The sequence below is a fragment of the Botrytis sinoallii genome (genome assembly GCF_014898435.1).
Source record: "Botrytis sinoallii strain Bc 23 chromosome Unknown BSIN_001, whole genome shotgun sequence".
Classification (NCBI taxonomy): Eukaryota; Fungi; Ascomycota; class Leotiomycetes; order Helotiales; family Sclerotiniaceae; genus Botrytis; species Botrytis sinoallii.
In genome coordinates this window covers 4,229,586-4,256,057 of record NW_024066028.1, presented here as the reverse complement: position 1 = coordinate 4,256,057, position 26,472 = coordinate 4,229,586, and the positions used below count along the sequence as shown (strand labels likewise).

Genomic DNA, 26,472 nt, shown 5'->3' with positions numbered 1-26,472 from the left:
AACAATATCAACGGGGAGGCGGGACGATGAAATTGGAGGGAGGAAATATGTAGCATATTGGGATAACTTAATGGCGCAGCAGGACTGGGTTGTTAGGTATGGGATTGATGGATATTTAGTGAGCTGGCCGGGTATGGTGGGTTGGGTGGTTTGTAGGTGAACCGGTATCGAATGAGGATAGAGCTCATGCAGTACGCATTCGAGCCGTCATCAGAATTCATAGGAAAACAATTGAAAAAACATACACAATTACTTGGGACTCATTATGAAACTGTGATACATACTTGCCCACTATCATGGAGATTAAGATTACTTTTTTGTGTAATCATACGGAAGTGAGAACATCAATTATTGAACACAAACCTATATGTTTCGATGATAACAAACACTCTTTTCGGGATAGTATTGTGCAACTTTGACTTTGACTTGATCAATTGATTGGATCACTAGTCGGACGTGAATATTGGATGGTTCAGGTTTGAGGTTACATAGAAGGTCTGTTCGCTAAGTTGGCAAGCTGGCATCTTTACATTGTACCCCACAAACAGCTTGAACTCAAGCTTATCTCGATTACCTATTTTAAATGTCATAGTTCAATAAATTCAACAATTTCTTTATATATTGTCCTTCATAAAATAAAACTTGCCTACCTACTGAGTCTCGAAATTGTGAGAGAATGGTGGCAGCAAAAGCATTAGTGCTTCTAAGCACGATTTCTACTTCAGTCCTTGCGGCTGAAGCTTCGAGACCAAGAGGTGTTGGTCCTGAATGTAAGTAAACAAATGAAATATGAGAGTCAGGCGCAGCGAAGAAATGGCGATTTGAGCATTGGTCTTCGTTTCTAGCAACTGGAATAAGCAAACCCCCTAATTAAGATGCCGTTTCGCTGGCCATCTGGAGACTACTGTTGGAGGTAGTCTATCTGGAAAGGTTACAATTCCATCCGGAAGCCCAATAGCTAATATCTTATTTCTTGCTACATAGTTGCGAAATTCTACAAATCAACAGACAAATTCACATGTCTTTCAAACCCCTCCATTTCAATCGAAATCTCCAAAGTAAACGATGATTACTGCGATTGTCCAGATGGAAGTGACGAGCCAGGCACGAGTGCCTGTACTTATCTATCCAAACTCTCCCCTCCTCAACCATTACAAGGCACCACTGGTTCAAGTCCACACAACACAAGTTTAGCCTTGCCAGGATATTACTGCAAGAACAAGGGTCATATACCAACTTATGTTCCTTTTACATATGTAAATGATGGAGTCTGCGATTATGAGTTGTGCTGTGATGGGAGTGATGAGTGGGAGAATGTTGGTGGAACAAAATGTGCGGATAAATGTGCAGAGATTGGAAAGGAGTGGAGGAGATTAGATGATATTAGGACGAAGGCACAACTCAAGGCCAACAAGAAGAGGGATGAATTGGTCCATGAAGCGCAGAGGCTGAGAGCAGATGTGCAGATGAGTATTGGCAGGACGGAACTGGAGATTAGTCAATTGGAGAAAAAAGAAGAGGAGCTCAAACAAAAATATGAGGAGGTGGAGAGGAAGGAGAGAGGCAAGGTTGTCAAGACCTCAGAGGGGAAGACCAGCAAGGTCTCAATTTTGGCATTAATGGCTAAAACTCGAGTTGCGGAACTCAGAGATGCTTTGACGGGTGTTCAAGCAAAGAAAGTGGCTTTGCAGAATAAGGTCAACGAGCTTGAAGGAATTTTAGCAAGATTTAAGGAGGAGCGTAACCCTAACTTCAACGACGAAGGTGTCAAGAGAGCGGTCAAAGCTTGGGAGGATTATGCTGCTACGAAGGATGCTAGTGAAGCAGAAGATACTGAAAGTCAAGATGCTGCTGTAGATGAGACGGCTAAGGCTGAGAATGATGGGATTGAATGGGAGACCTGGGAGAACGATGAGGAGGAGAGCGATGTCGATGCTCGTAAGTTATCTTTGACCCTTCCTCCACTCCTTCATTTGAAGTGAGCCCCTAAACACCCACAACTTGCTGCAGTTGAAGGTGGTGGTTATTTCCGCCAGTCGGTCTCCATGGCAATTTTCCCCGACGGGCCAGCGGAGCATTATATTGGAAGAATTCTTATTTATCGTTCATATCATCACTAACACAAAATAGTTTACAAATTCGAAGAATACCTCCCAGAATCCATCCGTACCTGGGTTCACCAAAAGGTCACCGATCTCCGTATCATCCTCATTGAAAATGGTGTTCTGGCTGATAAAGCCAATTCTGGCTCCGAGTCTAAGTCTGTCCAAGATGCGAGAAATGCTTATCAAGCTGTCAGCGATGATGTTGGGGCCAAACAGAACACCCTTTCTAATCTCAAATCCGACCTTGAGAAAGACTATGGTGTAGATGATATTTTCCGCGCTCTCAAAGGCTCCTGTGTATCCAAAGATTCGGGTGAATATGACTACGAACTCTGCTGGATGGAAAAGACGTCACAAAAATCCAAAAAGGGTGGCGGAAATACTGGCATGGGTAACTTTGTCCGATTTGATAAGATAGAAGTTGACGAAGAAGTTGATGCCGAGGGTAAGGGTCTTGGTAAGGGAGTTAGAACCACTTTGGTATATGAGAATGGGCAACATTGTTGGAATGGACCGAACAGGGCCACGACTGTTGTGTTGGCTTGTGCTGAGAAAGATGAAATTTGGAAGGTTGTAGAGATGGAGAAGTGTAATTACCGGATGGATGTTGGAACTCCGGCGGTTTGTGAGAGGGTTTTCAAGGGAGGCCCTAAGAAGGATGTGAAGGATGAATTGTAGTGGGGGTTTAGGTATTGGTGAGGGAATTCCAGGTGGAAAGGGAAGAGAGATGTGAGGGTCGAGCGTAGCCTGAACAGTTGGCAGTATTACGATCGTAGCTTAATATATCCTTGGGTTGTTCGTGAAGCAAGTGGAGTTCTCTGTCTCCAAAAGTTTACTCCCAATCTGACAAACGCGTATTTCAAGAAAGTTCGTGTATCAATGCAATGGGATCTGAAATTTGTGGGAGGCTTTTAACATAAATCTTTGTTTTTGATGGGTGAGTGGAAGCGTGTGCCTCGAATGCTAAGCGTGAAGATCCCATTGAAGAAGGGTCAAACTTGCTGCTCTTCTTCGAATACTTCGTCGAATAAGCTTCATCAAGCTGTAGCTCCAATCTTCGATTTGGAAGTTCAATGTCTCTTCACAGGGAAAGGGTATTATAATAGTTCAGCTAAGAGATAGAGGTCATTTGGTGATCATGTTAATTGAGAGGAGAAGATCGTGGTTGAACGCTTGGTCTATTTATGTTGTGGTCACATGACCATATTTACGCGTCCGCGTTTTACAACGTCATCTCTCTCACCCTCTCCTTATCTTATCCTTTTTGTTCCTGTCATCTTTGCTCAAGAACATTGATAATCAACCTATTTTAAACGACCTCACAAGGAATATCACTATCAATCAGGGTTAATCATGAGTGATACAGCAGAAAAGCAACCTTTGAATGTTGCAGACAGCAACATTAGAACGCCCCCCGCTCCAATCCTTCCCCCTCCAAAGTCAAAAGACAAGGTTCCAGTCAAACCCCCTGCATCTGTAATCATGTCTCTTACTCTTTCTCCTTATCCATAATCTAACGCTATAACTAGAAACCAGCTGCGGATAACAAACGCAAAGCTTCCGAAGTTGAAGAAGCACAAGATCTACCAGAAATCGATAGTGATGATGAGAGACTTCACATCGTTGATCAGAATTGTGATCAAATTCGTCGCAAAATTCGCACCTTTCTCGAGAGCGGTCAGATGAAAGTCACTGAATTTCAGAAAAAGATTGGCACCAATAGCAGAAGTTACGGTGCATTCATGGGCCAAAGTGGTAAATTCAAGGGAGATCAGAGCAATGTTTACTTGAACGCGTTTGTTTTCTTCAAAAAACGAGAGTAAGTCACTCAGATTCTCATATCAGTCTTGTGACTAATAGAAAAACAGACTACAAGGTGTCAAGCCTCCCAAAAAGCCAAAGGTCAGCAAAGCCGAAGAAGTGAAGAAGTTTGATGTTTCCGCCATTAAGCTCGATGGAGAATCCACGGTCTCTGTCCCTATCTATGATAGCTGCGATGAAGTTCGCAAGAAGATACGTGCGTTCCTTCGCGAACCCGGTGTGACACAAGCTGCTTTTCTCCGTGAAATTGCAAAGACCTACCCCGAGGAGAAGAAAATCCAATCCAAAGTCTTGAATGATTTCTTAGGTAAAAAGGGACCGAGTGCTGGAAATACCAGTTCTACATACTATGCTTCTTATGTATTCTTCGAGAAGGTGCGCGTTAGAGATGGAAAGCCAAAGAGTAAGCATAGAGAAGAAATGGAGAAGCAATGGGCAAGTGAAGGAGGTGTAGATACGAAGACCCCAAGTTCTCGAGGCTACTTCTGCTTTGGCGATGAAAGACCTGTCGAGGATAAATACGGCAAGGTCTCATTCCAATAAATCTAAGGACTTGATACCATAGTGGCTTTTGTACTACTTTGGACTTTGGAGGATCATGAATTCTGGCTTGCTTAGTGTCTGTATTTTATTTGGCGTTTGGTTTGATCACTTTAGGGGTTCGTTGGTGCCTGAACTTGTACAGTAGAACTTGGCTATACCGAACTGGGATATACCAGAATCAGGGATATACCGGAATATTTTCCTGATTTAATTACTTTTTATATAGGAATACCAGATTTTTAAGCAAAACCGGAATACTGGATACTTTTTTATAATTCCAATATAAAATTTTGGTAATAGATTTATAGCTGAATAAACTTTTTTTTGAATGAGTAAGTTTGATTAACTAATATCATATGATATTTTTCATATTTGAAACTGAAATTGGATATAAATATTAATTACATCACTTGGATTATTATTTTTTATATCAGAATCTTTTTATATCGGATTTGATTGGTCGAATTTTTCATTCCGGTATAGCCAAGTTCTACTGTACTACCTATTCCTCGTATCTACATTAATCGAAAGAATATTTCAGAGATTGCAGATTGTATAATACTTCGTTAATACTCATCAATTCTACCTCTACTTCCCATTTTAATTTCCACATCATAGCGAGGCTTCGTTTCATAATACTTGCCAGAAACCCATCACAAGCATTGAAAAGATCTAATGTGATTGGCGTAGCTGATCAATATCAATTATGTACAGTACATGGATTGGTGGGCGATTCCGTGTGCGGGGTACCTTGCAGTCATCCTTCGTTGCTCTGGAGTTCACGAGCGACGACAAGCACGGGAATCGGCCCGTCCTGTCCAGCAAGAAGAACATAAATATGTACTATTGCCCTGTGTGGTTTTACGAACTTTGTTTCTGATTATATCTCAATTCTTTCCACTTTCAAAACACGTTAGACAATTGACCGGAGCAAGTCGCCCGTCATGCTCCTGACTAGAAATTCTTCAATTCGTTCCTTGGTGTCTCACATCATCTTGGGATACTTATTTACATCTTACAACATCATTGTCTCTGCATATGATTTCGTGATAATTGGCGGCGGAACCTCTGGTCTCGTGGTGGCCAATCGTCTATCAGAAATTCCCAACATTACCATCGCTGTAATCGAGGCCGGCTTTTCGGTTCTTAACAATACAAACGTCAGCAGTGTGGACGGGTTCACATTAGGTCTTAACACAGCAATTGACTGGCAATATGCGACGACGAGTCAGACGTATGCTGGTAGTAGAATACTGGGATATAATGCTGGAAAGGCATTAGGGGGAACGAGCACCATCAATGGTAAGAATTTCACTAATGAAAGATAGTCCAGAGTCTTCAACTGAGCAATGGTAGGAATGACCTACGTGCGCGCAGCATTGCAACAAATTGATTCATGGCAAGTTGGACTTGGAAATACCGGTTGGAATTGGTCTACACTCTGTCCATACTACAAGAAGAGCGAGAGTTTTACAATTCCAACTGCAGCTCAAACAGCAGCAGGCGCATCGTATATCCCAGCGTTTCATGGACACAATGGACCTCTTAAAGTTGGATATGCGTATGATCTTAACAACGGCACACTTTTCTCTCAAGTAGGGAGTGCGTGGGAATCCCTCGGTGTGAAGAGAAGTCGGGATGTAAATGGCGGAAATGTAACTGGATACATGGTGGGACCATCTACACTGGACCGAGAGAAGAATATCAGAGAAGATGCCGCGAGGGCTTATTACTATCCTGTTCAGGGTAGGCCAAACTTGCATGTATTTTTGAATACTACCGCCAGAAGAATTTCTTGGGCTGGCAATTTGGGAGCAACGTATACGGCGGGTGGTGTAGAAGTTTTAAACTCAAACGGGGAGGTTGAGATTATCAATGCGACAAAGGAGGTTATCGTTTCAGCTGGAAGTTTAAGATCCCCAGCGATTTTGGAGCTTTCCGGTATCGGGAATCCAACGTAGGTTCTTGAAATCATGGCGAGTAGGTGACAGGACTAACAAGTTTAGCATCCTGCAAAAATATGGTATACCGACCAAAATAATTCTTCCTGGCGTAGGAGAAAATCTTCAAGATCAACCTAACAACGCATTTGCCTATGAAAGCAATACCACATACAACGGAACAGTGCCATATGTAACATATGCTCCATTATCTTCCATCCTCCCGAGTGTGCCAGCTGCGAATCTCAGTACTTGGGCATCGTCAATATCTGCAGCAATCAATAGTTCCATTTCACCTGGCGCCATGAATTACCTCTTGACTGTACAAAATGATCTCATCAACCAAAACGTACCTGATATTGAGGTCATCTTTGGCAACACAGTCAACACCGGATCTGGACCCGGTACATATCTCTACACAGCCTTTTGGACCCTCTTACCATTTTCTAGAGGGAATGTGCACATCTCTTCTGCGGACCCTGCCGTATATCCAGCTATTAATCCGAATTTCTTTCTCGTGGACTTTGATCTGAAAGTCCAAGTGGCGATTGCAAAATGGACACGAAAATTTTGGGCAGCCAAAGCATTGGCAAGTGCATTTACGGAAATGTCACCAGGATATTCGGTTGTTCCCAAAAATGCTACGGATTTGCAATGGGAAACTTGGATCAAATCAACATGTAAGCCCTTCCCCATGAGGATTCTAGGCTGCCATCTCGTCTAAGCTTTCAGGATTGCACTTGCTAAACAAATAATACTATAGTCGGCTCAAACAATCATCCTGTTGGCACGTGCTCTATGCAGGGGATAACGTCTGGCGGAGTCGTGGATTCGAATTTGAAGGTCTATCGTACCAGTAATGTGCGAGTAGTCGATGCATCCATTCTGCCTCATCAGCTTAGTGGACATTTGACTAGTACATTGTATGCGGTTGCAGAGAAGGCAAGCGACATCATCAAGAGCATGTATGGATTCGCATAAGATGGATTTGATTTGGAGTAGAGTACATCGTGTATTTACTTCGTAGGTGAAGAAGAAAGGGTGGTATTGGTATTGTACGGATAACTTGATGGATCGAGAATCATTTCATTCGGACAAGGCCGAGGAAGAGAAATTGTTTAGATGGTCAGACTTTATGACTTTACCCCGAGTTACTTTGATTGGTTCGTTCGGGTATTTTTATATGGTATCGATATGTCTGGCATTGATTTACCTTCTACTCGTAGGAATCTGGTCTTTACTTCCAGTCACATAGCAATCCTTCAGCTCAGTTCGAGCTCGAGCTCAAGCTGCAGGAGGTTCTTTATTATACTTGGTGTGCCTGATTGACTGCTTTGACTGGCTCGACTACTCCATAAGGCGTTTAAGCAAATAACCTTAACCTTACCCTAATCATAGGCAGAGGAACATGGTATTGTGGCATTGTACGTAGTAGAGTTCCCCAATATTTGCCTACCCCAAAACTCAATTCATATCACATCTCCGATAGAAACTTACCAAATTTGTCAACGATTTTCCCCGTTTAGACCCCGTTAACCGTACGTGCAGCGTCGTGCATCGCTGTGCATATCCTTGTGGAAATTAAACTTTTGCACTGGCCAGCGGTTAATTTTCTTTTTTTCCCTCTTATATTTCCCGGTCCATAGGGTTCATAATTGATTGGTAACCTAATGGTATAATATCCTTGTTGACTTCAATTGCAATATATTGAAATTGCTCAATTCGAATAATACGAGCTGTATAGTGGTGAAATTCTTGCTTGAACCATCACAGCCAGAATCCCAATTGAAACCTCTCTCGGTTACGAACCATTGATTTGGATTTAATGGTTATTTGGATATGTGTGTGTGTGTGTGTACACCCTGAGGTTGGTCACCCAAACATTGTATCATTGTGTGATGCATGGTAATTACGGTTAATCGTGATGGGTCTGGTGTGTTATCTCGCTCTGTACCACCAAACTGGACGAACAGAGACAGATTGGCTAGATGTTGGATACATTTGGCTGCATGGGATCGGATAACTGCAGGTCCACCGAGACTATCAAGACTATCTAATGCATGCATCTAGCCTTATGTAGTCTATTGTTTGCTTTTTCATCAGGGGTTCTCTAGATCGACACCCCGCCACACTTGTCAATCAATCAAAGCGTTGAAGCAGCCTTATATCGTTCGAAAGTCGAAGAAATTCTACTCTATTGTCGTTGATTCTGCTTCATTAAATCTCATATAGATAAAACATATCCATATCCATATCGACCGATATTATTAGAGACTTATTGTATATATCCCCACTCAACACGATTTTTCGATGTGTCGATGTATGAAATATTACAATATATAGAAAAGTTTAACCTATGAATTTATCCATCCGTTCATCCTAAATATCCATCCGTCATTTGCATCTTACCATCTTATTTTAACTGTGCCTCATAGGTTGTACTCCTGGCGTTGATTTGATGGGATTGAGATAAGTAAGATCAGTACCAAAATCAGGGGTATGAAGGGAAATTACACAAACATGTGCCGCAAGTTTGCATCCCACCTACATATTACTTATGACTAAATGTGATTTGGTCCAAGGGAGTTGGTTAGATTACGGTGTTGATGGTCGATGAATACAAAAGCATCCAAGCTACCCACTCTTTGCCAATCCTTCGTTCGTCAGATATTCTCTCTATTCAAGAATCGAGAATATCCTCCTTTAGGTTTTATTTACCACCCACGCTCTTTAACACAACTCAGGCTTTGCCAACTTACACTCTTTCCAAATTTTCATTAATTAATATTCTCCAATCTTCAATTTCTTCTTCATAATGTTCTCCAAGATCTTCTCCCTCACCACTTTGGTGGCCGCGGCCTCCGCATACACCGTCCTTACCCCAACTCTCAACTCCACCGTTGCAAAGGGTAAACCCACCACTGTGACATGGTCCTCCGTCGATACTGATGCATCCCAATTCTCTATCTACCTCGTCAACTTCAAAGACTGGCCTCCTACCGTCATCTCCCTCGCTCAGAATGTTCCACAATCTGAGAAGAGCGTCGATGTTACCATTCCCTGTGACGTGAGCAGTGATTACGGATGGCAACTAAACTTCATCAACGGAACAAATACCTACGTCATCTACGCCCAGTCCAATGTCTTCTCCCTCACCGGATCATGCGTTGACCCCACTACCTCTTCTTCCGTTTCCGTCGCTACTACCACTGCGTACGCGACCAAGAACTCAACCGTTACCGCCTTCTCTACTGCCACCACAACCGCCATCTCCAAGGTTATTGAGACCATAACATTCACCAGCCCCATGGTCTGGTTCGTCCAACCTACCTCCATCGGTTCCATGTGCGCCCCACCAAAGACCGTAACAGTCTATGCCAATGGACCTGCCCCAACCGATTGCAGCTCTGGCTCTGGCTCAGGTCCCTCGGGATCTTCATCAGGAGGTCATGGTTCGGGCTCTGGTACTGGTTCGGGCTCTGGTACTGGTTCGAGTTCCGGCTCCGGTTCTGATTCGGGCTCTGGTTCCGGTACTGGTTCGAGTTCCGGCTCCGGTACTGGTTCGGGCTCTGGTTCCGGTTCTGGTTCTGCTTCGGGTTCCGGTACTGGTTCGGGCTCTGGTACTGGTTCCGGTTCGAGCTCTGGTACTGGTTCCGGTTCTGGTTCTGCTTCGGGTTCCGGTACTGGTTCGGGCTCTGGTACTGGTTCCGGTTCGGGCTCTGGTACTGGTTCTGGTTCCGGTACTGGTTCGGGCTCTGGTTCCGGTTCTGGTTCTGCTTCGGGTTCCGGTACTGGTACTGGTTCTGGTTCTCCAGGAACATATAGTAACTCCACTACCGGCACCAGCAAACCAAGCTATAGCGTCCTTCCATCGGGTACTGGTTCCGGACCAAAGAGCACAAGTACAGCTACCACACCTGTCTTCACTGGCGCAGCGACATCTGTTCAAGCTGGTTCAATGCTTGCTTTGATTGCTGGTGCCGCAGTTGTTTTGTTGTAGATTTTTTTTTCTTCTGAATTTTTGATCTAGGGTTGGTATGAGATGGGGGTTTGATAGATTGGTTGAGTTATTGTGACAGAGAGGAGAGAACAGATTTATAATAATGGGAGGAGAGAAAATATTGCTGGATAGATCTTGATGTACAAACAGGCATATACGGATACACAAACAGACAGACATTTTGGTAGACGCCATATTGGTAATTGATGATTGAACAGTAATAACGAATAATGTCCTATCATGATACATATTGCAATTCTTCTTCCTCTCTCTATTCCCTTGTGTCTATAAAACGAAACAGGATCCAACAAAGTCTAATAAACCACACACTTGGAAACAAAGCCCGTCTCTGCATTCATGATGTTGAGACTCTATTCATTACATATAACAGTAGCCAAGTTGACTTAGCATGTAGCGCTCCGATCCTAAAGCTCGAGGGTCTCTTATCTTTGAAAGATACTCATCCACTAGATTGGTAGTGCTCGGACAATGGCGTGAGATAATCGCGATAGTGAAGCTATCGATGTCAATGCACAGCTTGGACTTTTTTTCCCCGACGGCGCAAGTGCAAGGATGAGTTCTATATATATTCAGTTCTATCGATTCCGCTGTAAACTATTGATTGTGGATCTAGAACGCGTCTTGTGAGTTTGATGTGAGTTTTCAACTATTACTCTGAAGTTCTTGCTGCTGCCGCGCAAATAGGTGCTTGGATATTTTCCACGACTTATCACGAAAAGAAACGTGGTGCACCGGGAAAATTAGGAAAGCTTTCTATAGCACTTGATATATGTTCAATTAGATATTTAATTCAGAATGACGAGGTATCAATATAGCAGTGCCGCCGGTAGCCTATCCAGTATCCACAGTAAAATCTGATATCCATCCCGTAAAACTCCTAAAGTATTGACAAGTTCCATGTCACCAATAACCATAGCCTAACACCGCATAAACCCAAACTCCATTGATCCATATTATCTTTCAAAATTACGACTTCTAAGTCCTCACACACCTCCCATACACATCAAGCAACCCATCTTCTTGCCTTTGCAATCCCTCCACCACCCACCGCAACCGCCGCTACAAGAGCGTCCAGCGCTGAGCTCTGCGTACTTGCATCTCCCGGTGCGATAAATGGTCCTGCCCAATTAACACCCAAGATGTTATTCTTTGTATCTCTGTCGTTCGCCCATATGCTCTTTGCATTGTTTGCGATGAATGTTAGGTACCTTGAATCGGGTGATGCTTGGTGAAGTTTCTGGAGATTTCTCATGAAGATTCCTTTAAATTGTGCACCATCTGCTCCACAGTCCGGTTCGCATGCATCATGAAGGATTCCGTTTGAGTCTGAAAGTGCTGCGATTGCCGCTGTTGCAATGCTTTTCGCGGTACTAAGATAACTAGAGTCACCCGTTGCCTTCGAAAGTTCAACGAGTCCTCCCAGAACAACGCCTTGGTTATAACTCCAAACGGTTCCTCCGTTGTTCTGGCATGAACTCGTCAATCCATCGTTGATTGTTCCTTGTGCATTAATCATTCCAGTCCCTTGAAACCAAGTCCATTGATTTTTCGCAATGGTCAAATAATTCGAGCTATCGTATCCCGTTGCGCGATTAGCAAGATGAGCAGCCACGCTCAAATACAGTTCATTCGCAATAGCGTTTACATATGTATTTGGCTTGTCCCACCAAATTCCCGCAGCGCCATTTGAGCAGGGTGTGGTGGCGCCATTTTTCATGTCGGCAAAAATATCCGCAGCCATAGTCAGATAGTCGCCGTTTCCTGTAACATCGTACGCTTGAATCCAACCTAATGCCCACCAACCCTCATCGTCGTAATAATCATTCAAGAAACCCGAAGGATTCACAGTCGTTGCTTTGTGTACGGGGAATTCACTTGCCAGAGCAAGACTCTTCATGTCGCTGGTAGAATCTCCATACATTGATAGGTAATTGTAGTCTGTTAATACAACTTTCATCATTTGTAGGTTGGATTTTTGAGCCTGAATAAAGGTGTTTGACATAACACTGGTGACGGCCGATTTGACATTTGAATCGACGGCAGCGAGATCACCAATAACAGTTAAGCAATTGGCCGAATTCCACCATCCTGTTGTAGTCCAGAGTCCAGAAGTGGCGTCGTACCATGTTTGCAACTGCTTGAAAGCAGCTTCTGCATTGGCAGTAGATTGCTGCGAGGTGGCAGATTGTGAGGTGGCTATATCAGCTAAGCCAAGTACACAACACAAAGAAACAAGCGAGCGATGCATTATGAGTCTTGTTAAAGTGGGAAGGAAGAGCCGGAGTGGATAGGTCCAATTTACTTCTGGGAAACGGGCTTCCCCAATGCTTTTATTCAGTTTCGTGAAGAGGCTAGGTGTTCTAGCACACAAGAGGTTCAAGAATCAATGAAACAAGGTCAGCGCGCGTTGAAATTGTGGATCCAACAGCTGTCAATATTTGCAAGACTGTAAATGGCTGGTAATATGTGCTATGTATGCGTAGTCCATTCTTTTCAATCTTTAAGGTCTCAACTTAATAAGGTAGTTTGAACACTTTGGGATGAGGAGTTGCGGGTTTCCACAGGAAAGAGCGCCAATCGGCGGCACAATGAGGATCACTTGATACATAGGCATTCAAAAGAAAGTTTAAGGAATAGTTTGTATTGGACGACGGAAATCTCTTTTATCTGCCGAGGCAGGAGATGTCTTTGAACTGACAAATAGACTATGTCATATTGTGGTCACGTAGGAATGGCCTGGACAATTCACCTCCACCATTTGACACTTTTGATTTTTGTAGTTCGTGTGACGCATGTTGCGATTAGTACCTAGGTAGTTACTTTGCTTTTTAAATTGTGGAGAAAATATTGATGTTGTACCTTAGTCTTAGTGCTAGTCTGCTGATTCAAACCATTGAGTTTTGTGATGTATGCAACTGAGCCACTTGACTCGGCCGTGCCATTATTAAACCTCCGAGGCCCTCGATTGAAACATTAACTTCGGCACTTGAAACCGTAAATCGAGTCGTAATTGAGATTTAGATCAAACAGCAAATGAAAGACTTTACATTCTTTCAAATGTTTGTTCTTTCCGAGCTTGACCCAAGCCGATTCGCGAGATATTGTTAAATATTGACTCGTGCCAAGAGCATCTGACAGTAAGACAATAGAATGTGAATGGAAATGGAAGTCACATTAGAGGATCAAATTCACACAATCAGATTTATCTGCTAACAGCTCGGTCGAATGAACAACGAAAGGCTACTTCCGATCGACCGATTTGAATATCCTACGTAAAATGTTACCTTGATTAGCATCATTCTTGTTCGACTCTTCTATTCGCAAACCCAATCAGAGGGCACCACGAGAGAGAGGTTGGTCAACTCTGCGCTCCGTCTCAATAGCGCGAGCCTACTGAACTTTCTGCGTTTTGACCCTTCTCTCATGTTGCTGTGCGGCGAAAACAAAAACAGTATTATTCTGAGAGGTTGGGACTGCAGACAGTTTTTTAAACCGAGCGAAATTATAAGGTTAGGGGTGAGTAAAGCTTAGATCGTTTGATGCTCTGTGCATATCAACACTTTGCAATGATGATACCCCTATACGTAGGAGAAAAAACAGGCCGGAATTGACCACTGCGTAATGGTACGTGCACCCTCAGCAAAACAACGCGTAGAGAGAGGTATTACAATTCCGGCCTGTTTTTTCTCCTACGTATAGACCCCCTCCCCCTCTCCCATAGGTGAGATTGACGTTACGTAGCTTTCCCCGTAGATTGTAGAAGATGGCGCATGAATTGTTAGCTACAATGGTAGCTGGGAGACCATAGTTGAGTGCGTGTTCTAATGGAGTTGTATTTCTGCTGTTTTTGTCAGGCAGATTATCCCGTCGTTACGTTGGCGGTGTTGGTGGTGTTGGTGGTGTTGGTGGTGTTTGCTAGACGATATTGGATGTGATTCCTGGCTGCACGAGTAGGAAGGAATTAACCTTACCCATATGTGATAACCTGCAGAGCCCAAGATTTGAGAGTCTAATTCAATATAACATCCGGCGCTTCGTCCCAAGGTCAGGTAGTTTGTTCAGACTTCAAAAAAAGAGCTTCCTCTCCTCTTTTCGCCCTCCAAGCATTTGTTGAAGCCAATAACTCTTTACAACCCTTGAGAGCCCATCCCCAATTCTTCAAGAAAGTCTCACTAACCTCCCATCCCCAAATATCCCACGGTTCTCCCCAAACAATGAGGCCGGATTGTTCGTTCATGAGACCTCCAAATTCCACTAGATCATTACACAATCGATCTTCATCGTAAATTCCAGCATGCAACAATAGGTTATCGCGCATTTGAGGAATTGGCCAAAGATCTAGCCATGGATGATGAGGGATTGTGCGCTGAATCTCTGTTGGACACAATGCTTGAGGACAATGCGCTCCCGGTACAAACTTTGTGGAAAGATTAAGCCACGGGGATAGAGGATCGATAGTACAGTCCAGCCAATCCAAGTTCCAACCTATTGTTCGCGTGTTTTTGATCAATGCGCGAAAAACGTTGAATTGAATGAGGGTGAGAAGTTGATCTGTTCGTGGAGAGCCCATCGAATAATTCCTACGAGCTTCTTCCTCGAATGTGGCCAGCATCAGTCGAATCTCACAGAACCCTTGGTATCTCGACACGCGACCTGTTGTCCATCGCTTTATACTTATATCTGCCGGTGATGAGGTAGAAGAATTGCTTGGTTGCTCGAGTTGGCTGGGTTGTTTCTCGATACGGAGGTTCGTTATCGATAACGGGTTCGCAGAATGTGTGCTTTTGGATTCACCAAGGATTGATCGCTCTCGGAGCTGTGAAGCTTCAATTGAAGAATCGTTTTCGCGGTCTTCATGGGGTTTCGATGGAGCTTTACGTCTTTGACCTGACGGTACGTACGAAACAGTTAGTTAGCGACATTTCACTTGAGCAAATACCAAGTCTCAACACCAATAGTCCACAGCAAAAACTCTCACGGTATATCCTCTGGTTCAAGCGATTCTGGAATTTTCTTCTAATTGCTGAATCGCTTGCTCCGGTCCAATCATCGTCCATACATCTGGTCCCAGTCTGTTGAGACATACGTGTGAGCTCGACTTTGGGTGGCATGTTGAGAACCAGTTCTTGATGACCATCTATGTTTCGTCCGAAAATCGAGGATGAATCTTTCGGGAATTAGAGATTGTAGTTTGATAATGCAAACGATATCGGGCATATTGAGAATAAAATCAAAACTCGTACGAGCAGGCGATATTCGAAGAAGCTGGAGGGGTAAGATTCTTGGTGATAAATTAGAAAGATCCAACCAAGAGCCCAGGATAATGCTAAGTTCAAAGAAGGACCTTCCCCACGGGCCACGGCGGGGGCTACTCCGACTTAGTTCTATGCAACCTGCTTATCATGCGTCAGTGGCAGTTATAGGCTATTGGCCAATGAATGGTGCTTGAGTGGGGGCATTGTTGGATGAATATCAATGTTCCAGGGTGTCACAACCTGTAGCTCGAAGTGGTCAAAGATATCAACATCAACATCTGTAATTCGGCAACAAGTGTACGTCTACCTATGAAGTCAAAGCTTATGGGTTGAATGTATTCTTTTACTAAGGTGTATGCTATATGATTCTCATGGAATTAGAGAGGTCGAACTCCGTCTATATCTCCGAGCGTGTGATGCAAATATAGCAGATAGATGCCACATCTAGAGACTTTGTCTAGGTATAAAGTTCTCTTCCATCCCTCCCTGAAGTATATACCAGTACCATGAGATACAGTTCCTCTTCATAACTCAACCCAACAATAGTTCGATTCTAATTTCGATTTCACATCCAATCATCAAAATGGCACCACCATTCCCACCAGCACCAGCACCTGAGTCTATGCTCTTCCGCCATCGCCAACTAGCTCCAACAGCCAATGTGCGAGTTTCTCCAATCTGCCTTGGAGCTATGAACTTCGGCGACGCAGATAAGGCTCGTTTGGGAGAGTGCAACAAGGAAACTTCTTTTGAAATACTCGATACTTTCAAAGGTCTGGGTGGTAATTTCATCGATACTGCCAACGGATATCAAGCAGGGCAATCTGAAACCTGGCTTGGAGAGTGGATGAAGTCAAGGGACTGCAGAGATGAAATGGTTCTTGCCACCAAATATTCCTCCCCTTATCAGAAGCATCATCCCGGGAAAATTCAATCAAACTTTGGAGGCAACGGAACTAAGTCTCTCAGACATTCCGTTGAAACATCACTCAAGAGACTTCAAACTGAATACATAGACCTTCTCTATGTACATTGGTGGGATTATGCAACCACCATTCCAGAATTAATGACTTCGCTCAATGATCTCGTTTCTTCCGGCAAAGTCAATTATCTGGGCGTGTCCGACACTCCTGCTTGGGTCGTAGCGAAAGCAAACCAATATGCTAGAGACCATGGTCTTCGTCAATTTGTCGTATACCAAGGGCTATGGAATGCGGCCAAACGCGATTTCGAACGAGATATCGTTCCTATGTGCAAAGACGAAGGTATGGGCTTGATTCCATGGGGTACTCTTGCCCAGGGTCGATTCCAAACAGAAGCCACCTTCAAGGAGCGTGAGAAAAACAATCCTGGCCGTCAAGGCAAGCCTTCAGTTCTTGAAAAGCGAATGTCTAAAGTATTGGAAAGCATTGCGGCCTCCAAGAACACCAATATTACAAGCATCGCCATGATATACATCATGCAAAAGGCTCCATATGTCTTTCCGCTTGTTGGGGGTCGTAAGGTTGAGCATCTCAAGGGCAATATCGAAGCCCTCGAGCTTGTTTTGACTGATGAGGACATGGCCAAGATTGATAGAGCGAGTCATTTTGATCCAGGATTCCCGCATACCTTTTTGAGCGGATCACAGTTTGGCGAAGATCAGGATACCGAGCACGAGATCCCGGATGGCGCTAAAGATGTCTGGTTAACGCAAGTTCTGGGGACATTCGATTGGGTTGAGAGTTCCAAACCTATCACACCTTCTGAGCAGAGATAGACTTATTATCTTTTGTCCAGTTCCAATATCTCCATAACAAGTGTCAATGGAATCAGTTACTTAGATAGGAGTTCAGAGTCACGAGCTCATACTACGCTTGGAGCGAGCGTATTCCAGTGACCTCTAGAGTCTAAAAGTATCCAAAGTAACACCTAGTTCTATATTTAACGGGAATTCATGAGTGAATTGATGAATGGCTGACTAGTGTTCGAAATGTATGACAAAGCTGGCTATTGTCATGTCAAGCTCAATAATCCATTGTCATCAAATTTCAGAAATCGAATGTATATTGTAACTAAATCTTCCTTCCTTCTAGAATGCTGAACAGGGGAAAACCTTCTCGCTAGGTGCATATTGATCCTAAGGCGACAGGATAAAGAACTCGCTTTGGCAGGAAAGCAAAACAAGGAAAAGGTCAAATTGATCCGATCTCTGAGATCTCGGCCCGTTTGTTGAGGATAAAACCCACAAAGTCTGTAAAAGAACAACCAAGTCTAACCAGCGAACGCAGGAAAACAAACGAAATCTCCTTTATATTTCCCTCTGTATACATCCTAAGTTGTACACAACATTTTATGCAAAGCCCCGAGCGGATTGCCATGTCCATGATGTTAGGGTGGAAGCTTGTGGTATACTGAAAGATAGGTACTGGGAATGCCTGCAATACCTACCCTGTAAAACCATGGTTTGAGTCGCGACCCAAACATTATCCCAATCAAACAATGTGGAAATCGTGGCGGGACAACATTGTAATATTACATGGAAACTTCTCTATTCTCAAACGTACAACAGCCCCATGAAAAGCTGATTGTGTCGTAAACTGACGATGCGCTTAGAGTGCCGTGCGTAGATGAGGCTGCAAACGACCGGATGAATGAGCCGATAACTGGTATGCAGTCATTGGACAGCTCATCAAATAGCAAGTAGTCAATCATCGAAATACATCCGTGGCCGATCTCCTGAATTGACGTCGTATAATTGGTTTGCAAGCTTGCGGCGCTTGAATCCCTTGAAGAACTCCAATTCATTTCCATCGACCCAAGATGGGTATGATAATCAACTACTTCCATTCTCACTTTTTTAGGCAGTGGAAACCTTGTAATACTATATCTTCGAAATTTCTCTTGTTGAATTGACCAAGCTTAACTGGGCTTGTTTGAGTGTGCCTTATAATATGTCTGTGCCGCTTATCATTAAGGGTGAAAGTTTTTTGGCAACTTTGATAGGGACATTCAAGCTTTTCAGACTTCTCGTGCCTCGTCTTGATGTGTCGGGGTAAGTCTTTGGACAAGTCAAAGCCTAGACTCTTACAAGAAGGCTCGTTACACTTTTGTGTCTATCCATTAAGAGGTTTCCTCATCTCTTTAGAGACTTAGACTATAACCTACTATAAATGTCCATGTATGGGTCTACATTAAGTCTAATGTATAGTCTTAAAGAATGAATACTTTGATTATTTCTGAAACCTATATATTAAGAAAGACATAAACATCAACCCTAATCACCTTAATTATATTCAAGCTTTCTACAAACTTTAGACCTGTATTACAAGTATTGCCCCCCCTAGCACACGAATCTTTATAGTAGTTTACTGTAAGAGTGGCATCGCTCTGTTGAAATTGCGACGATTAGAATAAGAGTGAGATTCCCCTATGTACCCACAAACATAATATTGAAGTTTATAGTTCGAAAGAGAAGTAAAATTTGAGATTAGGTATTTATAGTTGTTATTCTAGACCTGCCTCTTCTTTCTCTACAAATACAATACCACAATGCCACCTATAAATAAGTCAACCTTTGCTTATCAAAGAATTCTATTCATCAATCGTCAATCCCAAAAACTGCGACCTGTATAATCATCGCCAACCTGTATCTTCCCATCTCCGGTAACGCTATTGCCAATGACATCGCTTTCATTCGGGTTAGGTTTAGGTTCTTTCTCGCCCCTGTCTATCTTTCCTGTATCTCCGACAATGAATCCCGCAAACTCTCCCACACGATTATCAGCGACCTTGGCCCTGGTGCATACCGACGCGGATTGGGATTCTCAAGTTGTTCCTCAAGTAGAGGATCAACGGAGCGCTCTGCCGTGGCTCGATTCACAATTCTTAAACTCTTGCTATCGATTTTTGAAAGCTCGTCGAGTTCGATGTGCACAAGATTTCCAATGATTTTTGAGCAGGATATTATTTTCTCTAACGAGTCCAGAATGAGGACGATATCATTCAATAGCTTTTGCATGTCTTCTATAGTCTGCAAGGCCCATTTACATTTCTATATTATTATCAGTTTTCCTCTACCATTCTCCGGTTTCCCCTTTGCCTTTTGATACCACGCGACAAGATTACAAATCTTCTGACTTGTTTTACCTATCAACGTATAAATTTCATTTGAACTTAGAGTCTGAAATGACTTTTCACTAGCCCTTTAAAAAAATTCACAAGCTTTTTTAGAAAAAACTCGCTAACCCTTTATAAGAAATTCACTGTTTTTTAGAAGAAAGTCGCTAACCCTTTAAAAAGATTCACTAGCTTTTTGAAAGAAACTCATTAACCCTTTAAAAAAGATTCACTAGCTTTTAAGAAAACTCGCTAACCCTTTATAAGAAATTCACTAGCTTTTTAGAAGAAAGTCGCTAACCCTTTAAGAGAAATTCACTAGCTTTTTAGAAGAAACTCGCTAACCCTTTAAAAGAAATTTACTGAATTCTATAAAGCAGTCTGCACTTTGCTCGATTATCGCTTTTTATAGCAGACTCTTACTCTTTAATCGAAACTATAAAATAACTATAAAAGATCCAATTAAATCATATGTATTTTAGAATCGACCGTAGTATCTTTAGCAATCTAAATAAGCCTGAATATATCTATGTAGGTATACGTTAAAAAGGAATACTAGTAAAGTATCTTAAACAATAAGATTAGTAGTCTCTACTATAATTTGTAATTCGATATTTCTCGAAAGAATCAAGTAGGACTGACTGTTATTATTACAATTTTCCATGAGCAATAAACATCAATAATTAATTTTAATAAATAATATAAAAATATATTTATTATCCACAACATGAAGCAACATGAAGCACTCATTGCGATAGCCAGTCCGTATGTTCAATCGTATCAGCTACGATATTCTAATATGCGTTAATATTCCTTGCCTATCTTTTTCACACAAATGAGCACCTTGACAGGTGACAAGAAATGCAACTCACACGAAACATTTGGTCGCACACATGTACTTCCATATGATCATCGCTTCCTCATAAGGACCTCAAGCCTTGATGTGTATGAATGTTTGCTTTGCTCTCGTCACGATTTGGTGGTGTTGCAACACGTTGCGAAAGTGGCATGTCAAGCATATGTGATGTCGCTTGTGCATCCCCGCTTTGACTTTCTCGTGAAGATTCGGAACACGAGCGCTGCTTTTGAAAACGGACACTATCCGGCGCATCTCGCGCGGTGCTGCCGTTGGGGGTTTGCGGATAACAGGCTGCAACCACTCACCCCCGCTATTTGCAGTATTGTACATCGCATAATGATCTCAAAACACTTTACTAAATCGACTCGATCTGTATCGGTTTGTAATAATAGAATAGCTTGCGTTATTATAAGATAGAAATTGTGTAATTATATACAGATTACTAATTGAATATAATATTCCAAGTATATATGCTGTGTGTTCACAAATCAAACGTTGAAGATGTCGATCATTCGTATAGCTGTGAGGACGTTTGAAACACGAAATATGATCGGCATGCGCCTATTTTGAGGTAGGATCACACTGATAGACACAATATATATAGATTGAGGATATACGTAAGATCTTACAATATCGAAGACCTTCATGTATTCTACTTTCAGATCCGTCAAGAACTCTAGAATTACACTATGGAAATTCAGTCAAAAGCTTAGAATTATTTAAATAATCAGAAAATACTTTTCATAAAGCAGAAGCAAACAAGACTATCTAAGTATTCACGGGTCTTTGGGGTATGATTCATTATGTGAATCATACGATCGAATATTATGTGATTTCAAGTATTGAATATTAGAGTTATAGAAAAGATGAATGAAAAGGAGTGAGTATAGAAGCTTAGAGGAAAAGGAGAGTGAATAAGGAAGCTGAAAAAAGAGGGGAGTAAGTGTAGAAGCTAAAGGGCAAGAAAAGATATTAATCAAAAATTTAAAGAAGAAAGGGTTTCATATCTTGTTATTCACTTTCAATTTGTTCTTTAAGCAGAAGCTTTATTATTATATGTCACGGAATTCACCGTATGGTGTAACCCTACAGTACTAATCCTAGTACTCCTCCACTCCTCCGGAGTACTCATTCCTATGATTACTAAAACTATTTCATTCCTCTCATTTGTGTACCCTATATACCTAATTAGGCGATTCCCGCGCCCGATCAGGGTATATAAACCAGGTGTGATCCTTATGATCACACCTCAAGTCAATCTAGTTTATTATCACTCTATATACCTATCTCCTGATCAAAGTGACTGTTACGGGAGCTGCCTCTAGGGTCACGTGGAAGTGGCTAGAGATCTCTCGAGGTGGTTTAGACTAAACTTCAAGTAGGAATTCAATAAGGTTATAATTGGTTGCAATTCTCATAACTATAGTAATAAAACTAATGATTGTTCTTGAGTATAAAGCTCTACATTATAATGAAATCTATTTCCTTATATAGATCTTCGTCTTACTTGGATAGCTGGGATAGCGGTTGTTTCTAAAGCGCTGTCGTTTTTGAGCTGTTCATTATAGGATATTAATTCTATAACTTTTAGTATCCTAGCTTATTCTTTGTTCTAGGGCTAATCCCTTGAGATATTACTAATCCTAGTAAGCTTTTTTGCTTATTGTGTTTTGTTTTTCCTAGAACCTATTGTTCTAGAAACTATATTCTAGGTTTCTAGGGTATTCTATGACTAATACTATATACATGCCTGAGGCTTTCCTTGGGTGCCTAGTGTCCCCCGGTATACTGTAGCTGAATCACTAAGGCCTATAATACCATTATAGTCTATAAGTTGGTGATTCTACAGCCTGTTACTAATCCATTGTAACAGTGACCATTAGACCTAGCTATACCTCCGTGATATTATACTACTATAGTATAGAATATATCATTTAAATAAAAATATTAACTAATTCTAATTTATATAATATCAATTAATAATCGATTATTAATTGAATTCAATCTAAATAAAATTTTTATTTACAAATAATCTTAAACTAAAACTTTCGAAAATCAAAAAATTTACAAAAATTTAAAAATTTCGAAAATTTCGAAATTCTTTTGATATAAAATTTCTTATTATATATGTATATAAGACTAATTATATTAATATTTTATAATTTATTTTTTTAATATAATATTAAAGATTAAAAATTTTATTATATTTAATGAATGATGATTTCATTAATACGGATTCTACTATCACAGGGAGCGATTTCGTGAATGAACATGGGAAAGTGTTATCTTGGCTTTAATCGTATCTGGGGACCAGCGTGGTAATGATTCCCATCACCAACATTCATAATTGAATATCTTGTATAAGGGGTGTCTTGGTACAAATACTGCCAATCAATTCTTGTAATAAGAGATTTCTTGATGCTACTAACTCAAAGAAAACCAATAGATCCAAACTCAAACATTGAAGGCCACCAGCTCTTCCAACGTCATGTCTCGAATTGTGTACCAAAACCGACAAGATAATAATTTCTGCGGCCAGTTCTCTCAGCCCGCAGACAGTGCATTCTCCTCTCCCTGCTCATATTTTATATCTTGCAAATTGACGTGTATATCAATCTTCCAATCCACATTCATGCTTGCAGCCATTGAACCATTAGACGTTTCGGACACAGCCGAAGTAATCGGAAACACTGTCAAATTGGCTGCGGCCCTCCCAATGCCGGGTCTTTGAATCTCTTCACGAGAACCATCTCAGGAGTTTATTCGGTCTTTTTGTATCGAACATTTCATCGTGCATCTTCCCTCAATGGAGCTGCGAGACCTTGAGATTCATCCTTAGCACCAGAAGCATCATATGTTGAACCAGACGATTGTGTAGAACCTTCTACAAGTCTTGGAACAGACGAACCTTAGACATGCCAGAAATTGAAATAAAGAGAGAGTAATAGGCGTACCATTCGAGGCACTTGGGGAAGAATTCGATAACTTGTGGTTCTCCGGACTGCTGGTGAGAGTATCAGTGCCAAGCCGTATCAATTGGTATCGAGTAAGCATACCATCTGTCAGGAGTTCCGTTACCCTATTGGACACCAAGGACAGACTTTGTTGACACCGGTCATATTGTAGCAGGTTCGCAAAATCTTTAGGATGATTAAACAGTATTCAGAGGGGCACAGGTGAATTCGGAAACTCAAATGCTCTTACTAGATGATGATGCATTCTCCACAACTAGGGCAAAAACCACAATCTTATAAGCAGAAGATCTAGAGGCCTCCACTTCGGACGTCTTCTCAGGAGAATATACTATATACTGCCATTTACATTTAGTGGAAGCCTCAGCTATGTATCTGAAGCTTAGCATGAGTTGGCACATTTGCCCACTTACTACCCCCCCCCCCACCCCACCCCCCCCCAGCCCCTGAAAATAGGAAGGCAAGCTTGGACATATCGAAGAGGCCAACATTACGTGTAAGAATTCAATCAATGTAGAGCTTTAGTTTTAGCACAGACTCCTTCTCCCTTCATATAGGCAACTTCCTCATATTCCCCCTTTTCTTCTTTCATCCCCCGCCACCCACTACTCACCCACTGACTCGTCACTCGCTTACCCTCTGTGGCTGTTCATATCATTACGGCTTGTCTATTTCTCATGCCACATCACTTTTAGATGAGCAATGACCTGATGAACGTATCATACTAAGTTTCACAATATCACCGTACGGTTATCTAGATTTGATGATTACCAATTCTCATTCTTTGATCATAGATAGGAGATATGTACGCTCAAATTCATACAAGTAATTGTGGAAGCAGTGCTTAGCGTACGCTAGTTAACACCCATTTTGCTACCGTACCGCCAATTTACACCCATGATTACAAACAAGTGAGGTGGTAGCCTTCAGTTTGCGTATATAAGGCTAATTTGCAGTCTCACGAGAGTTCCCGAACAAAAAAACTGTTTCAGAAGCCCTAACTATAATCATTTTACCCCCCCCCCCCATCCCAACTAAGCGAGACGTTCGCCTTGATTATTGCTACCATACTGTCAATAGCTGCCTTGCGCGAATTTGAGAACATGTTTACGGTCTATTTTGCCCTAGATGGTTGGTAATACACCTTAACTTACGCTGCAAGAGAGCTTTCAGGGCCATTTCATTTGTGCTTAAAAGGGTAGTCTTTCCCACTGTTCTTGCTAAACCTTTTCATACAGAACAACTTACAACCATCTACCAAACAAGTTCTATCAAAAAACAAGAACCGATTCAGACATTCCAATAATACTCTCACATCTACCAATGCTCGATAGAGAAACATCCACGATTTGTCCATCATCTTCCAGTAGTAACAACATGAACAATCAACGAAATTTTGAACGCAGAAGAGATTCACGTTCCAGATCCCCTGGCAGAAATCAACAGGTTTCCTGCCGCTCCCGATCACCACTCAGAAATCATCGTGGAGCCATGACTAGAAGCTCGCGCCCAAAGACCGAATCCCGCCTCCTGAACCTACCAAAAGAGTTACGGGATATGATTGTCGAACATCTTTTTGACTCAACTCGTCTCACATTCGGACACAGACAAATCAGTTCTGAATACCGCAAGGTTTTGCCAGCACGCAACGCACTCGCTATCCTCCGCGTTTGCAAACAACTGTACCAAGAAACTAGCAACATTTGGATCAGTCGGGTCCTCTTCGACTTTGAGGATACTTTCCCACTTTTGGACAAGTTCTCCCTTCTACCATTCTCTACCATCAGCCAATCCGTAATGTTCGCATTCGCATGAAGGGTGATGAGCCTGAAGCCCCTGAGACCGTCGAGGGCGAAGAACAATTGTACGGACTACAGGTCTTGCAAGGACTGCAACTTGACAGACTCACAGTTGTACCAGGTTGGGGCGACTCATACACCGGTTGTGCAGACATCACTCGATTTATAACCACAAGTTTCCCTTGCAAGGAACTCTGCTACCACACTCCTACATCATGTTTCCATGAGAGCAATGAATCGACTTCGGTGGACGCAACAGATCTCGTCACTCGTCGCATCAACACTATGGCTGATCAAATCCTAGACAGAGGCCAATTCGGAACATCACTTACCATCCAAATTCTTCAGTCATCCGAGCCCAGCAGCCAGCGTACCGGCGCCGTCTTCAAAGATTCTGCAATTCAAGTTTTAGAAGAATCCTCGATTTCAAAAGATACCAATCCGGCTAAGATGATTGCATGTGGCAAGGCTTTGGATCCAAACGCTGAGACACTGGTCATCTTCAAGCCCGTCGCGACATCTTTCACTATTCCAGATGAAGCCCTTCAAGGACTCTTCAAGACCGTTGACGAAGTTCAAGTTAGGAAGACCTGGAGAGATGACTATAGGGATCATTATGTTCAGGAGGCTGAAGAAAACAAACCTGATATGGGAAATATCACCATTGGCGAACTCTATCCATGGCCTTTTGAAATGCGAAAGACTCATACCATCATTGATAGATATGATACACACAACAAATTTCGGAGAAAACTTTTTCTTCGAAATACAACTCTTTCGCGATCGATCTAGATCATAGCCATTAAACAAAATTAATTGCAACTGCCCCCAAGTGATTCTGACCAATAATTGTTGTGATACTGTCGTCAGCATTTTAAATACAAAACTCACACGAAAATTCGCATAAAATTTTCACTCCAAACCTCCAAAATAAGAATATAACTCCCAATATAGATTGTCTCAATAATCCATCAACACTTCGGGATATAGCTATAATAAAGGCTTCTTCTGAAGCCTCCATTATACCAAATACTTATCTCACTGTTGTTCTAAATACCC

General features: G+C 42.1%; 8 protein-coding genes across 8 annotated transcripts; 6 read left to right on the top strand and 2 right to left on the bottom strand.

Moving 5' to 3' along the window:
* Positions 1-676: 676 nt before the first annotated feature.
* Positions 677-2,783, top strand: EAF02_000960 (uncharacterized protein; the record flags this gene model as incomplete). Its single annotated transcript, XM_038897008.1, has 3 exons — positions 677-770; positions 985-1,938; positions 2,131-2,783. The coding sequence occupies 3 exons, from the start codon at positions 677-679 to the stop codon at positions 2,781-2,783; spliced, it is 1,701 nt and encodes a 566-aa protein (XP_038763867.1).
* Positions 2,784-3,458: 675 nt separating this feature from the next.
* Positions 3,459-4,469, top strand: EAF02_000959 (uncharacterized protein; the record flags this gene model as incomplete). The annotated part of the gene is made up of 3 exons (XM_038897007.1): positions 3,459-3,581; positions 3,635-3,924; positions 3,974-4,469. The coding sequence occupies 3 exons, from the start codon at positions 3,459-3,461 to the stop codon at positions 4,467-4,469; spliced, it is 909 nt and encodes a 302-aa protein (XP_038763866.1).
* Positions 4,470-5,413: 944 nt separating this feature from the next.
* EAF02_000958 (uncharacterized protein) lies at positions 5,414-7,390 on the top strand (the record flags this gene model as incomplete). Its single annotated transcript, XM_038897006.1, has 4 exons — positions 5,414-5,771; positions 5,826-6,426; positions 6,476-7,089; positions 7,173-7,390. 4 exons carry the CDS (start codon positions 5,414-5,416, stop codon positions 7,388-7,390), a joined length of 1,791 nt encoding a protein of 596 aa, XP_038763865.1.
* A 1,834-nt stretch (positions 7,391-9,224) lies between these two features.
* Positions 9,225-10,409, top strand: EAF02_000957 (uncharacterized protein; the record flags this gene model as incomplete). The annotated part of the gene is made up of 1 exon (XM_038897005.1): positions 9,225-10,409. The coding sequence occupies one exon, from the start codon at positions 9,225-9,227 to the stop codon at positions 10,407-10,409; it is 1,185 nt and encodes a 394-aa protein (XP_038763864.1).
* A 1,024-nt stretch (positions 10,410-11,433) lies between these two features.
* On the bottom strand, positions 11,434-12,678 carry EAF02_000956 (uncharacterized protein; the record flags this gene model as incomplete). Its single annotated transcript, XM_038897004.1, has 1 exon — positions 11,434-12,678. One exon carries the CDS (start codon positions 12,676-12,678, stop codon positions 11,434-11,436), a length of 1,245 nt encoding a protein of 414 aa, XP_038763863.1.
* Positions 12,679-14,475: 1,797 nt separating this feature from the next.
* EAF02_000955 (uncharacterized protein) lies at positions 14,476-15,541 on the bottom strand (the record flags this gene model as incomplete). Its single annotated transcript, XM_038897003.1, has 2 exons — positions 14,476-15,317; positions 15,409-15,541. The coding sequence occupies 2 exons, from the start codon at positions 15,539-15,541 to the stop codon at positions 14,476-14,478; spliced, it is 975 nt and encodes a 324-aa protein (XP_038763862.1).
* Positions 15,542-16,268: 727 nt separating this feature from the next.
* EAF02_000954 (uncharacterized protein) lies at positions 16,269-17,444 on the top strand (the record flags this gene model as incomplete). The annotated part of the gene is made up of 1 exon (XM_038897002.1): positions 16,269-17,444. One exon carries the CDS (start codon positions 16,269-16,271, stop codon positions 17,442-17,444), a length of 1,176 nt encoding a protein of 391 aa, XP_038763861.1.
* A 7,547-nt stretch (positions 17,445-24,991) lies between these two features.
* Positions 24,992-26,205, top strand: EAF02_000953 (uncharacterized protein; the record flags this gene model as incomplete). The annotated part of the gene is made up of 2 exons (XM_038897001.1): positions 24,992-25,408; positions 25,432-26,205. 2 exons carry the CDS (start codon positions 24,992-24,994, stop codon positions 26,203-26,205), a joined length of 1,191 nt encoding a protein of 396 aa, XP_038763860.1.
* Positions 26,206-26,472: the final 267 nt, after the last annotated feature.